This window comes from Glycine max, chromosome 17, assembly GCF_000004515.6.
Source record: "Glycine max cultivar Williams 82 chromosome 17, Glycine_max_v4.0, whole genome shotgun sequence".
Classification (NCBI taxonomy): Eukaryota; Viridiplantae; Streptophyta; class Magnoliopsida; order Fabales; family Fabaceae; genus Glycine; species Glycine max.
This window is the reverse complement of record NC_038253.2, coordinates 15,415,923-15,430,629: the sequence shown is the minus strand read 5'-3', so window position 1 is coordinate 15,430,629 and position 14,707 is coordinate 15,415,923. Positions and strand designations below refer to the sequence as shown.

Genomic DNA, 14,707 nt, shown 5'->3' with positions numbered 1-14,707 from the left:
GTAAAGTCTGAGGTTGAGTCTTGTAAATAAAAAAAATGTCATTTGGAGTGGAGATTCCACTAAAAATGATCAAGTCGGAGATTAGTTATTTACAAAACTGGTAAATTAATGTTATGATGACTCAAAAAATAACTGTGAATAAGTTATTAGATATAAAGCAATTTTTACATTATTGTCCAATTTTAAATTGACATTTCCTCTAACGAGTTTAATTTTATTAAAAACTATGAGATATAAAAAAGTTTAGTTGCATTTTTTTTGTCTCTGAAGTCTTAAAGTTTCAAAATGTCACAAGTTGTCCCTCAATTTTTTATGAAATTTACCCTCCATTTTACAAAACATTGTGAATTTTCCCCATGTAGAAAAGTCACCTCAATTAAGATGTTTTGTAATGGTTTTTCTTTTAAAAAAGTCACAATTAAGATAATTTTGTAATATTTTTTTCATTAATTATGAAGGTTTTTTACATGGAGAAAAAATTCACAATATTTTGTAAATTGGGAGGCAAAATTTGAAAAAAAAAATGGAAACAAAATCTACAACACTGTAAAACTTTAGAACTAAAAAAATATAATTGAGCTTATAAAAAAATTGTATCAATACGTTGACAAAAATACTTAATAAGGGATATGCTAAGAGACAATCCTAAAAATATGGGCTTCTTGAACATTAGAAAGAACGTAACCCAACTCTTGACCAAATGGGGCACAGGCTAGCTGCCCGTATGTACATGGACCAACCAAATCAATAGCCTAAAATTTCATGCCACTTTGTCCTCAACAATTTGTAAGGATATAAAGCTTGCAAGTCTAGCTCTCTTTTGGACCCCTAGTTTTATTGACTTCTTGAACTCAATTCTGGATTAAGACATGTTTCATTGTTTTTTTCTTTTTTCTTTTTGGTCCATGGCTTAAACAAATAATATGTTGTGATTAAAATGTGGCTCTCGAGTGGTGGGCCTGCTGAAGTGAATGTAAACCGGGTTTTATGTTATTCTAAAACACTTGTAACAGTAATCTAGCATCACTAAGTTCAACCTACAATGAATATGTTTATCAAGCAAGATGATTGCAACGGCATTATTTCATTTTAAGTCGAAAAGCTAATTATATACAAGTTTGAAATTTGGACCACTGAGAAGAAGGGTATTGCATACACATGGGAAATACCAGATTGGCAGATTGCAGATAAAATGAAGTTAATGAACTGACCTCATCCAGCAACCTATATGGAGCCCATCTCTCTGGCCTCAACAATTCTTCTATCTCTATCATTACTATGATCTAACTCAAAGATAAGACCTTTTGCATTATGAAAATAGTGTCTCCACATTGGTCAAATCTTCATAAAAATTGGCAAGAAAACAAATCGCTGTAGTTTACTTGTAACTCTTGAAAATTACGTGGTCATAATTTTACTCATGAACCAATGTAATACTTCGACATAAGTCAGCAAATACCGGACTACAAGCACAGCACAAATACTTTGGCAAAAATACACAACAAATATATCCCTAATACTGAAAAATTATTAAGTAGCTCTGAGCCATTATGTCTTCATTAATCTTTACATTACATATAGTTAAATATTATTAATTATTTATAGTAAATTGAAAAACTTGAATACATATTACGTAGATATGAAGCATAGACACTAGGTGGTCTTGAACTACTTATCGAGGCTTGAGGCCCATGAATCACAAGTTGTATCTTGTCCTATTCTTCCACTCCCACATATTGAAGCTGACATTTGAGCACTAAACAGTCTCAACTTTAAAGCCTGTCTCAGACTCATTTGTTTTATGAAATTTCCTCTCGCCATAATTCATAAAGGAAGCACATGGAAGAATTTATTTGAGCTTATGCCACTTTTTTTTTATAAACTCTTAAATAAACTTAACTTAACAAACTAGCCAAGCTTGTTCGATTTGTTGGTCAATACTCAATACCATCAACTACGCTCACTGTTTAACACTAATGACATGCTAACAAAGAACTATATATAGCTAGTTTAGAGACGGTGAAGAACTAAACAAGTTTTGATAAACAGTGGCTGTTTTTGTTTCAATAGTGATTGAAACACATGCCTATTGCCAACAGCTAGTGTATTGTACTTTAAGTTTCTGTGTCTTCTTCTTTGGATTCGTAACTCATCCGAAAGCCACAAAAACGAACTAGGCAATTATGGTCCTTGCAAATAGTTTGATCTTATATAATTACGACCATTTACATTGAACACTGGGAGACAGAAGCGAGACAGGGATGATAAGAAAAGATTTTTGTACTGTTCTAAAGTCTTATATGGAGCTTACGGTTTCAATTATTTCGTAGGTTTCAACATAAGACATGCAAATTAACTATCCCATTGCCTTCTATAAGAAACTGTTTTAAGAACCAAGAAGATGAATTTCAGAATAGAATAGTGTAGCTCATACATTCTCCATAAATATATGTCACATCAATAATGAAGAGTATGCCGGATGTTTTCTTTCTTCATTTTGTTATTAATTTGCATGTTAGAGTGATTTTCTCTGTTATGCAGGTCCTTCCTTCGTAGAAAATCCGTTGTTTTAACTTTTAAATTTGAAGATATAAAGTGAATTGGAAGTTTAAAGAAAAAGAAAAAATGTCACTTTAATTTCATATGCTAATAAAATTATCAACTAACATTTAATGTTAAAAAAATTTGACTTCCACCAACCTCGAAACGGTGACACAACCATTCCCTTAGTATAGGATAGACAACTTCGTCTGATTCCCCATAAAAATATTTTTCACATCGATAATGAAAAGTGTTTATTTTACTGGATAATGAAAAGTCTGTTTAGTTGTTTTCTATTGAGTATTGAGCATCAAAATATGTTTATAATCTTACATTTTATTTTGAAGGAATGTGTATAAACTTACTATTTTAAATTAAATAAGTTTTTAAAGCGAAATTATACTTTTAAAAAATATCAGATCTTAAAACAAGTATCAGATGAATAGATTAAGTTTGGACTTATTATGGTTTAGAGGTAAATTAGACTCAAACCTCATAAAATTTAGTTTAACTCAACTTCATTATACCATTTATTTTTTAACTCATTTTTTTTACTTATATTATACATCATTAATTTTGCAAGGTTTAAAAAATGAATAAAACGAGAAAGATTCTGGTTCCGTTGCGTCCGCGACACGTCTAACAATTTCAAACAAGGAGATGGAAAAATTAAACAAGTGGTAGTTAACTACCACTTTAGTATAGGACGGAACAATAACAAAGAGTATCTCTGTATGAAGTTATGAACCTAATTTTTATAAATCCGAACGTGTACTTATTCACTCACATGAAATAAGAACTAATATGTTGACTGAGTTTTTTTTTTTTTTTTTTTGAAGTTATAATAACAAGTTGAGAATTAAAGAAACAGTAAATAAGTAAACGGCTTAGCAAGTCATAGGAAGTGTGTCTCGCTATAGTGAAACATCGGATATGGGAAAACTTTGGTCTCGGAGGCAAAGTTGTTATGCCAGCAGTATCAAAGTCCAAATCCACAGAATTCTCTTTTGAGTTTCATAATTGCTTCTTCATCCCTATAAATAAATCATTACCTCAGCTTCATCAGTAGCATATATATTATTCACCAAAAAAAAAATATTCAGTAGCATGTATATATAATATCGTTTACCTATAACTGAAGCATAATGACCATCACTAGCGATCTTTATCGTTGCTAATATTAGCTATTATGGGATTACTTTTTCATTAGTCAAAACACGAAAAAAAAAAATTAAGGATACAGTACGGAACTATTGAGATATATTTTCTTTGAAAGGAAGATATCCCGTAATCGAAAATCATAATATTAACTCTCGAGGCATAAAAATCATTGAAATAAATTTTATTTCTTTTTATTTTTTTTATTTTTGATATGCTCGATCATAAAATCAAATCCTTTGTTGCCTAAGGAACTCGGTGTTTATTAATTATTTTTTGTAAGTTAAAAAACTCAACTGCAAGTAATGTATTGATTGAAACTCAACTGTAAGTTAAAAAACTCAACTGCAAGTTAAAAAACTCAATCATAAAATCAAATCCTTATTAATTATGTTAAAAAACATTTGTTTTCAGTTTAACTTAATGATTTATTTTACTCTGTTTTGGATTTATCAATTTTAGTATTTCCTCATTTATAAGTATGTATTAATTCAAATATTCATGGTAAATAATACAAATGCATAAAATAATTGCTAAATTATTAATGATTAAAAAATGAAAACAATAGAAATAATAAATTATATATAAAAAAATATTTTCCGATGAAAATTTGCGATGAAACAATCCCTCTTAAATGATCCATGTGAAATTTGTGACCAACAAATTCGTCTAAAATTTCTGACAAGAAAAATCTGTTTAAAATTAACCTTTCATCAGAAATTTTTCATGAAATCTTTCTAAAGGAAATTTTTGACGGACTGAAAAAAGTCCGTCAATTTTTATTTCCTATGACATTTTTTCGACGGATTTTTAGTAGTGTAATCTTAACTTGGTTCGACTAATAAGTTTTTCCTTCTTTATCAATATATGATATCACTGGATAACTTCAACTACGAGATTTGCAACGACTTCATCTTAAGCATGGTATATGATATACTACATATTTGCTTTCATTTAGTAGAGGATTGGGATATTGTGCGTGTTTAGATCTTATTCCCTTCTCTTCTTCCCTCGCATGCATTGCAACTATGACAGTTAAACTTAGTTACCGTTAAAAATGAGTGGTAATGGATACTATATAATTATCTATTATATTAAATACATATGAACCACTAGCAAAAACTGGACCCAAAATCTTTAGTCAAATCTTAATGGAAACGATAATATTATATAGTTCCTACATATAATATAAATAACACTATAATTTGTGCTGTTGGGTCCTGATGGATAGAACTTAGAAGATTCTTTCGATATCTTCGTGTCGATGCTTTTAATTTGGTCGTATAAGTGGTCATTATTGTTTCAATTAAAGTTCTTTGCTTCATAGTGATATCCAAATTTGCCTTGTAATCTTTCGTTCAGATTTTGTTCCTCGAAGTGATATATTAATGTAAATAACCATTTTAAGGCTAACATATTTTTGGTCCTTAAAAATATGTCTTTTGAAATTAATTTTATTTACATTTATTTTATTTTAGTCTTTTTTAAGAATTATTCGGTTTTTTAGAAGTAGAATTATTTGGTTTAATCCTTTAAAAATTAAACGTTCATATATTTTTAATCTACGGTAAATAACTAAAAGTAAACTGTTTTTATTAAATTTTGGGATTAAAATTAAATAAACACTAAAATAAAATAAATAACATTTTCACAAGAATATTTAAGCCAACATCATACATAATTACACAGCCATTTCACCAAAGGCAATTTTAATTTCAATATTGTCGTAAAACGACGACAAAGCAGAGAGTAAGTAACACTGGCTCTTGATCAAGAATATTTGGTGTACTAGCTCTTCTCTTGGTTCAAACAAAAGTTACAAAAAGAAATGAAAAGATTGGTTAAGATCTTTAGCCAAAACAATCTAATGGACAATAGGAAGAAGATAGACAAATAAACTTGTTGTCTTTTGAATTACGTACCAGTCCTTTAGGATTTATGTAAGGATGGTCCAACGTGAGAAACTCAGAATATAATCCAACAAGCTAGAGAAGTATATATACTGCACAAATGAAGTACAGACGAGCCAAAATTTGTCAATATTTACAGATTTACTCCAAGCAGAAACCGAAGAAATTAAGGTTATTTAAGGAATTTTGAAAAATAACTAAAAGGGAGTAAGCTAGAATAAATGTTAATAAACAGTCTATAACCTATTCTTTCAAGAACAATTTTCTTTTTTGAAATTTATTGAAACCATAAAATTATGTGTGTCTCATTTTTTATTTAATAAATGTCACTCATAATTTCATTTTGTTTTTTAAAAAATTGAACTAATAACAAAAAGTATTTCTTAAATTTCATCAATAGAATTTAATTTAGATATATTTTTTTGAAATAAGAGCAATATTATATCTCACAAAAGTACTTTCATAAAAATACAAAAAGTCTAAGTCAACAAAATATGAAACGCATAATTGTTTTCGAAGGGAAAAAGAATGAAAGTAATTCTTCAATAGAATAGAATCACAACACATAAAATTTGTTTACTTTTGTACCGTAGATTTTTTACCATTAATTATTTTTCTTAAATGAATTATTATGAAACTCGACAATCGTATATAATATATGACAGTCTATAATTACATGTCAGTATAGAAATCTTATACTATCAATAAATTTCAATATCCCAAATTTCAACAAACCTCAACCATTGTCATGTTTGTTTTAAATTGTTCCCTGCCTCGTTTAGAAGAATTAGTATGGGTTTACTTTAAACAAACGACGCCATCACAAAATCAGCAAACGTGAACCAAAGTCCAAATGGACGTACCAATTCCTAGAAATTATGCTATCTAACGTTAAGTAATGTTGATATTGTTAATTTTGCATTTTTATTAAAACCGGTTATTCAATTTTTCTTCTTTATTAAAAGTTGGTCTGATATTCTTAGAAGTTACAATTACGTTACAAAAGTTTTGGTTGCAAGATTCATCACATATAAGAAAATAAATAATAAGCATATAGTGATTTCAGTGAGTAGAAAAAGGAATCAAGATCCTTTTAAAAAAGAAGAAATGAATGAAGACAGAATCTATTCCTTAAAAATCAATTAGCAAATGAATTGGCAGAGAGATGGTCAATGGACTTGGCACAATTACAACACACAATATTGAATCAAACACAAAAACCTATTAGTCAATCATAAGTACACTTTTTTTGTTTTCTTTTTTCTTTCTACAAAACCAGTGTGTGGCAAATCATGGTTTAGACGCTATAATGATAAGAGGAAGAAGAAGAGAAGGAGGATGAGATCTTTTCAAGAACTTGTAGTGCCTCTTTCATTGGAGGCCTTTTCTGGGGAATGCTAGAGACACAACTATACCCTAGCTTGAAGTAGGCCAACAAGGCCTCCTCCCTACCCTCCATGTCGGCCCGTATAACCATATCAACCATGCGCAAGGCCCGGTTCTTATCCTCCACCAAAAGCCCGGGACCCTGGCCCATATCATCCAAAACCACAATCTTTCCCGTTAGCAACTCAAGAAACATTACCCCAAAAGAGTACACGTCCCACTTGGGGTGAGGCTTCAAGTTCCTGAGCGACTCAGGAGCATGATAAGGAGACACACCACTTATTGAGCTTGGGCTCGGGCTCGGGCTAGGCCCAAACGTCATGTCTTGGAAACTATCTCGTGATGCCGTGGATCTCTTGCTCCCAAAAATACGCGCGGACCCGCCAGCTTTATAGCTTGTGTCACCCGTCACTATCCTCTCAAGCCCGAAGTCTCCAATCTTGGGCTCCATGTCGTTGCCCAATAGAATATTGCTGGGCTTCAAGTTTCCATGCACGTGCTTCTTCTCGTGGAGGTAAGTCAGCCCACGTGCCACTCCTTTAGCTATCTTGAGCCGGATTTCCCACGGTAAATGACTCGGCGAGGACCCCACTTTCCCTGTCAACATTTCAAGCACACAAATTTTTACTTTATCATCATCCGAGAGTAACATTGACCAAAGTTGTTGCACCAAATACACTAATTTAAAATAATAAAAAAAACACTACTTTTACTACTACTTTTCTCTTCATTCTACATGAAAAATGCACAAAAGAACAATTATTTTGGTGTAACATGGGGGGAATAATAAGAGCAATGATATAACAAGTTAATTGAGCGTGGCAGTGTTAATGAATGATACACTAACAAGAAATGGTCCAGTTTTTTGAGAGAGGACACGAGAAGAGAGTGTGACGCGAGAGAGAAACAAAAAAGGGGCATATTGGGTGTTCCCAATTAAGGTTACGCGTTTCGCTATCAGAAACGACCCATGGCACTATTACTACATGTCGACACGGTTGACTAGAGATGCATTAAAGTAAAAGGATTCAGTTGCAACTACTCCACCGTCGTTGTCAAAATTATATGAAGCGCATTCTAGCAAAACCCAGGGCACTATGCTAAGATGCACAGAGAACAAGAAGCGAAAGAGAAGAGAAGAGAAGGGACTTACTGTAACGAACATTGGCGAGGCAACCGTTTGGAACGAAGTCGTAGATGATGAGCTTCTCGTCGTGTCCCCAATAGAATCCACGAACGCGAACCAGATTAGGGTGCACCAGTTTAGCAATAAGCCGAACTTGGTTCTCGAAGTCCTTGAACCGCTCCACGCCACTCTCGCCGATTCTCCTAACCGCTAACGACGTGCCGTCTTCCAGAACTGCCTTGTACATTATGCTGGACCCCGTGGCACCCAATATGTACGCGGAAGCCTTCAGCAGCGTTTCGACCTCCAGTTGTCGTTCACCGTCCACAGTAACTAGAGTCCCCGTGTTGTTATTATTATTATTATCATGTGTCGCCGCCGTGGCTCCCTCCACTTCACTTTCGGAAGAGCTTGTTGTCTCGGAAGAATCTTCCTCTTCCGTTCTCTTCCTCAAACACGACCACCTCGTGAAGCCTCTGGATTCTGAGGTTGTTGACGAGGAACTCTCGCTTCTGCTTCTTGTTATAGCCGCTTCGTTCTTCTTCTTTGTGCTCTCCGCATCCTTCTTTTTCTTCAAACGGTACACGTAGACACACAGCATGGCCAAGATTCCCACGCCGATTATGTCTCCGACCACGATTCCTATGATCGTTCCTTGTTTGAGACCCCTCTGTTTCTGCCCCGTCGGCGCCAAAGGAGAATCATCGAAACTCTTCGGTATTGCGGCGATTGCAGGAGGAGAAATAGGAGCAGAAGCTTTTGGCTCCGACGACGGCGAAGAAGGAATAGGACAAGGATTCTTTGTTATTTCTCCACACAGATTAAAGTTGCCGTTGAAAGACTTCGAATTCTGATTCGTGAACACAGTGGAGTCTGGAACCTCGCCGGTTAAGTTGTTGAAGGAGAGATCAACGGTGGCGTTCCCCGGAATCTCCGCCGCGAACTCCGTCGGGATTTCGCCGGAGAATCTGTTGTAGGAGATGTTCAAGTAACGCATATTATCACCGCCGAAATCCTTGGGAAGAGAACCGTTCAAGAGGTTTGAAGACAGATCCAAAACCTGCAACGTTCTTAACCCGCTGGGAAGAAAGCCGAACAAGTAATTGTTCTTGAACGAAGCAACAGTTAGGTTTTGCATGTTGGAAAAACTTTCAGGCAATTTTCCCGCCAAGGCATTGTCGGAGAGGTTAAGAAACTCAAGATTCCGAAGCTGAGACAAGGACTCCGGAACCTCACCTGTGATAAGGTTATTAGACAGGTTCAGGAACCGAAGCTCGGAGGCTTGGGAGAGAGACGAAGGAAGAGACCCGTTAAGGGAGTTGTTGGAAAGGTCAAGAATTTGAAGGTGTTCAATAGAACCCAGATCGGAAGGAACCGAACCTAGAAACTGAGAATTGGGAAGCAACAACGACGTGACGCGGTTTTCGTTGGAACAAGAAACTCCGTTCCAGGAACATGGAGTCTCATCACTGTAGTTCCAGTTTGCAAGAACGTAGAGTGGGTCGTTCAACACAGCGTACTTGAAGGAGAGTAACAGAACACCGTCTCTACTGAGAGCGCAACATTGGTTAACAGTGACGAGAAGAATAACCAATGAGATTATCAAAGTTGGAAAGAGGAGACTCATGGTTTCATTTCACACTCTGATCCCACATCGTTGAGAGTAAGAAGACCGGAGGGAGAATGAGGAGATAAAAGGGTAACGGGGATTTATTGCGATTGGACAGAAGGCCATGGGTATAAAAAATAAAAATAAATTAGAGGACATAAAACAGCTCACCAAAAACCGTTCTCTGAAGCCACGCTAACGCTGCTATGATTTATGGTTGAGCTTCAAATAGTTAATTACTTAATCTCTCTCTCTCTCTCTCTCTCTTCTTAGTACTCTATTTGTAAAGTGATATGCGTGTATAGTATAGCATCTTTTTTTACTACTACTAGACATGCAGGTGGAGTTGGAAAAATTTGTTATTTGCAAACTCTTTTGTGGGGGGATTGACTTCACAAGCTCCCCAATGATCGAATCCCTGTGTGAATATAATTATGTCTTGGTCTGTTTTATTATTTAATAATACTTTCACTTACCAATGAAAAAAATAAAAAAAAATTGGCTATTTATACTTTATTATAGCTAAATGGACAAGCTGTCATTTTGTTATTTTCTATTCTACTTTCTGTTAAGGAATGGAAAAAGTTGATGAAAATTCTACGGCAATTCGATCTTCCTAGTTGGTAATTGGATGCCATTATTTTCACCTCGGCGAAGGAACAGGGAAGGGGAAAGGATTTGAGAACCAACGGAAAATGTTTTTAAAAAGAGGAACAGAAATTAAGCACAGTATGTTTCTTCTCTGAAATAATTTATGCATTGGCACAACATATAGCTGTGTGTCATGCCATTATTGAAGAGGGTCACAAAACGTAATTCCATTATCCCGTCGCAACGTCCTCGTCATTATTGGATTAAATTAATTGAAGTGAAAAAAAATATAAAAATCTGATCTCATTTTAGTGTCCCCAATTTTTAATTTGATTAGAGGCCACCAATAAGAATAATAGGTGTGTGTCATGTCATGTATATATGAACTTATTAAGAAATAATTAATAAAGTCAGATGGCTGAATTTGTTAATATAAATTTGATTTTCTAATTGCATGTACAGAGAAAATTTTATTAGAAAAGATAAAATTTACTTCGATAATTTCAAAAGTTAATTCTATAACTTTCAGTCATAGAAAGACCTTCTTCCAGAAAAGCCCCATTAATTAGCTAGGGGGACAATAAATACATAGTACCATATCTAATCACCGTGGGAACCATCTTGTTTTTTACTTATAGTTGTCGATGAACTATAATCCATAAATTTGATGAGGATGGCTCAAAAACAATTCTATAGTACAACGAGTCTCAGCAAAAAAACATCCTTATTTTGGCGGTGGACAAAAATCAAACGGACCCCCATTTTGTGTTTGTTTACATCTTTTATGAAACAATGGCAGATACTGTAGATTCGCCATTAGATTATTTGCAATTGCAAGGTAGCACCAATCCGAATTTTAGGTAACAGTTTTGGTCTTTTAGCGTAGTACAGAACATTTGATCCGTTTCAGACTTAAGGAACTATAACATTGATGGTTTCAGCTCACACACACATGGGAACGCATTATGACTTGCACTATAATTTTATTCTTTATTACCCTGGCTCCTGCATAATTTAATATTTGTTGGCAGCTTTACTTACCTATTATTTAAAAATCCAAAAAGATATACCAAAGTAGGCAATTAATTAGTACCCTTTTAAAAATTGGATCGAACCCAAGATTCAAAACTTATGGTACCTGCTTTTATATGGTGGAAAATTCACTTGGCAAACATGATCTAGACTAAAGTATGTGTGACTTTTACTTTTCTGGCTCTATTAGTAGTAAAAGCTCCTTTAATTCTTTTTCAATTAAGATCAACCCTTTTATTCTTTGCTAGGGATAAAGGTTAAATGGGCTCTTAAAGCATATACACATCTTGCTTTTCTTTAATACATATTCTCTTCCCATGTAGAAAAAGGTGCCAAGAGCTACTAGAAAGGAGAAGGTTGGGGCCATGGCTGTTCGAGGGAGATCACCAAAAAAGTTGCTTCATGAAAGATTAGACTATGGAAGCTCGATAGATGATTTAAGATGCACCAAACCAACGTTTAATTAGGATTGTGACTGCATGTTAACCAAAACTAGCGCCCATAATACTCTACTAAACTATGAAAGTAACGTGTACATATATGCTTATGCTCAACCAACCCCCATCCAAGAGAGGAATTTAATTTAAAACAAAGATTAGAATGCATTAATACGGATTAACCAACTCCATACTAATGGCAAAAGAGAAAACAAAAAAAAATGTTAAAGGGAATAAAAAAGGACTTTGCAAATACATAATTTTGGAGGGGAAATTTAAGTGATGTCTATGTCATTTCTTATTATCTTTTCATTTAAGACCTTTTGTAGGTGATCTCAAACTTTGTGAAAAGATTCTGCCCCCTATGCCTTTAAGTTGGTGTACAATGATTAAGGGCCAAAAAGAAATTTGACTATTCATTGAGCGAATGTAACACTTTTACTGATCAGTGGCGCCTGGCAACATAATGTTTGTTTTTACCTTTTCTTTCATCCACATTGAACAGAACAGAATAATGTGGCTGTTCCTTTGAACTCACAAGACTTTTTATTTACATCTTTGCTCCCCCCAATGAACGGATCATGTTTCTTTTCTCTCCCTTCCTTCTCAAATAAGTTAACCGGTTGAATCTTTAAACCCTCTTGACATTTTGCTCAGTAGATCAGCAACCGGGTATTTTTAAGTTTTTAACAGATAATGTATAGTGAGAGGGAAGATTAATTAGTTGACTTGACTATGCCAAAGTGAACGAAAATCAATGAAGAAAAAAAAGGGTTAAAAACTTGTCGAGAAAGCTAAAAGGATCAGTTGAAGCAATATATTGAAGAGGTGGTTTCAGCAGTTGTTGAGCTTCTTCGGTAAGTGGAGTCGACCCCGTGAATGGAAAGGCATGGCATCATGACTTGGTCCAAAGTCTAACAAATATTAAACAATTTGTGTCATGGGGCACTTGGATTCAAGACCTAGTTAGTTGCTGCTCCTAAACACCAGGCTGAACAAGGTTTGTTTTCTCACTGGCAACTTTTGTCTTGTTCTTTGTCTAACGTTAATTCAGATTTGTACAACTTGATTCACACATGCATGCATAATCTAAGTTGGGAATTTATGCATTTTTTTTAAAATTCAAATCAAGTTTTTTTAAGGATCATAATTAGGATTTTTACCCCCAATAGAACCTTAAGGTAATCTTATAAACTTTAGTTACGTGGATTGACTATAGAACTAATCTTCATGTTGGAGCTTACATGTAGTTATACTTTGTAAATTTTTTGTCTCTCCCCAAGTGTATATTATACATCAATCAGAATCAACATTTCTTTCATAAACTCAATATGGGTCATTAATTGAATTACATTCATAAAATACTTCAATTAAATAAAAAGATATACGTCATTAAATTATCTGAAAAAAACAACTGAATTCAAATTATTATAAGGTGTGAGGATCTTGAAGTGTGATTATGAATTAGTAACAAATTATGTTTAATTAGCTAGTGTCAATGGCCTACTAATTAAATAATAATCATTAATTGTAACTCCCAGAATTCCGACACAGATACTTGCACATGAAGACTGCACATGGCCGAGCATCGGAATAACATTAACGACATCGTCACTTCATTAGTCACCACCGTGGCACCCTGCGATTCGTCTATTTTAAATTTTAGATTTATTCAGTTAATTAGAAGGACAATTGTTATTAGTAATTGTACAAATAGTCAAGAGCAATATCCCCGTGTTTCGAGAATGGGATAATATTGAAAATAGTAACACTCTGCTCATAACAAATTATGCCCTTGGGGTAGTTTTTTTTTACTCTATTAGTATTTATAATTTTTATTTATTTAGTTTTCTTCTTACAACTTCATTCATTCATTCACCAATTTTTTTCACACTTCTATTTATTCACTCTCTAGATATCAACTAACATAATGCTGTGATGTCTATATACTTGTCATTTTCCTTTATTAAGAGAGTACATGGTAATTGTTTATAGACTCAATGTTATTGATATATAAAACATTTTAAAACCAAAGTAGAAAGATAAATAGTAAAACTGCAGCCTTTCCTGAAACCTAATGTGTGCCTTTATTTTTCTTCTGAGTTTTAAATGGAGGTTAAAAAAATTGAAAAAGTATATGTTTAACATTGCAACTCCTCATACTATTGTATCCTCTGGTTGTGTTTGAAGACAACTAATGTAGACAAAAATCAAACGAATACAATAATGCACTATGGCTGATTATGATTCCCATAAATAACTTATATTCAAAAGTCAAATACATGCTAAAATTTTCTAATATTTTATAGAATTAAATCATCTTGTAATTTATTAGATATTTTCTAATTCTAAACAAATGCATGCTAGAATTTTCTAATTTATTATAGGTATTTCCTAAATAATTGCCTTTACTTTTTGCATAGATAATTTATGTTGTTTCTTTGGAAAATGATGTAGTATATAAGGCAATGACATTTTGTAATATTGCAATTGACATTCTAGAAAACAAAAAAAAAAATGCTCTAAATTGAATGGTAAAAGGTTGTTGATTGAGCATAAAAGAGTTTTCTTATTCTGATTTAAAGACTTAGTTTTGCACAATGATAATGTGTCTTATGTAATAAAATGACTAGCACATGGAGAAGACAATATACATGTAATAAGAGATGATTGTAACATCCCAAAAATTCAATTAATTATTAGAAATCAAATGATATTACTACTAGAAATATTAGTAATAATATATAAAAAAGAAATTAATTAAATAATTGAATTATAGTAGATTAGAAATAAAAGGAAAAAATGGATAGATGAGAAAAATAAATTCACTTTCTAGAGAAAAAAAGAATAAGTCAACAAAAAAAATACAAAGTCAATCCAAGATTACTAGAGTCAATATATGAAGGTTTGTCAACTC

At 33.3% G+C, this 14,707-nt stretch overlaps 1 protein-coding gene and 1 long non-coding RNA gene across 2 annotated transcripts; one reads left to right on the top strand and one right to left on the bottom strand.

Moving 5' to 3' along the window:
- Positions 1–6,734: 6,734 nt before the first annotated feature.
- Positions 6,735–10,213, bottom strand: LOC100784503 (probable LRR receptor-like serine/threonine-protein kinase At4g37250). Its single transcript, XM_003549988.5, has 2 exons — positions 8,149–10,213; positions 6,735–7,592 (listed from the first exon to the last, which is right to left on the bottom strand). The coding sequence occupies exons 1-2, from the start codon at positions 9,746–9,748 to the stop codon at positions 6,907–6,909; spliced, it is 2,286 nt and encodes a 761-aa protein (XP_003550036.1). The 5' UTR covers positions 9,749–10,213; the 3' UTR covers positions 6,735–6,906.
- A 2,083-nt stretch (positions 10,214–12,296) lies between these two features.
- On the top strand, positions 12,297–13,632 carry LOC121173897 (uncharacterized). Its single transcript, XR_005889460.1, has 2 exons — positions 12,297–12,790; positions 13,332–13,632. It is a non-coding gene; the product is annotated as an uncharacterized lncRNA (long non-coding RNA).
- Positions 13,633–14,707: the final 1,075 nt, after the last annotated feature.

Coding starts and splice junctions, on each gene's coding strand:
- LOC100784503 (XM_003549988.5), bottom strand. CDS start 9,748: ATGAGTCTCCTCTTTCCAACTTTGATAATCTCATTGGTTATTCTTCTC. Junction 7,593..8,148: donor CCTCGCCAATGTTCGTTACA/GTAAGTCCCTTC, acceptor AAATGTTGACAG/GGAAAGTGGGGTCCTCGCCG.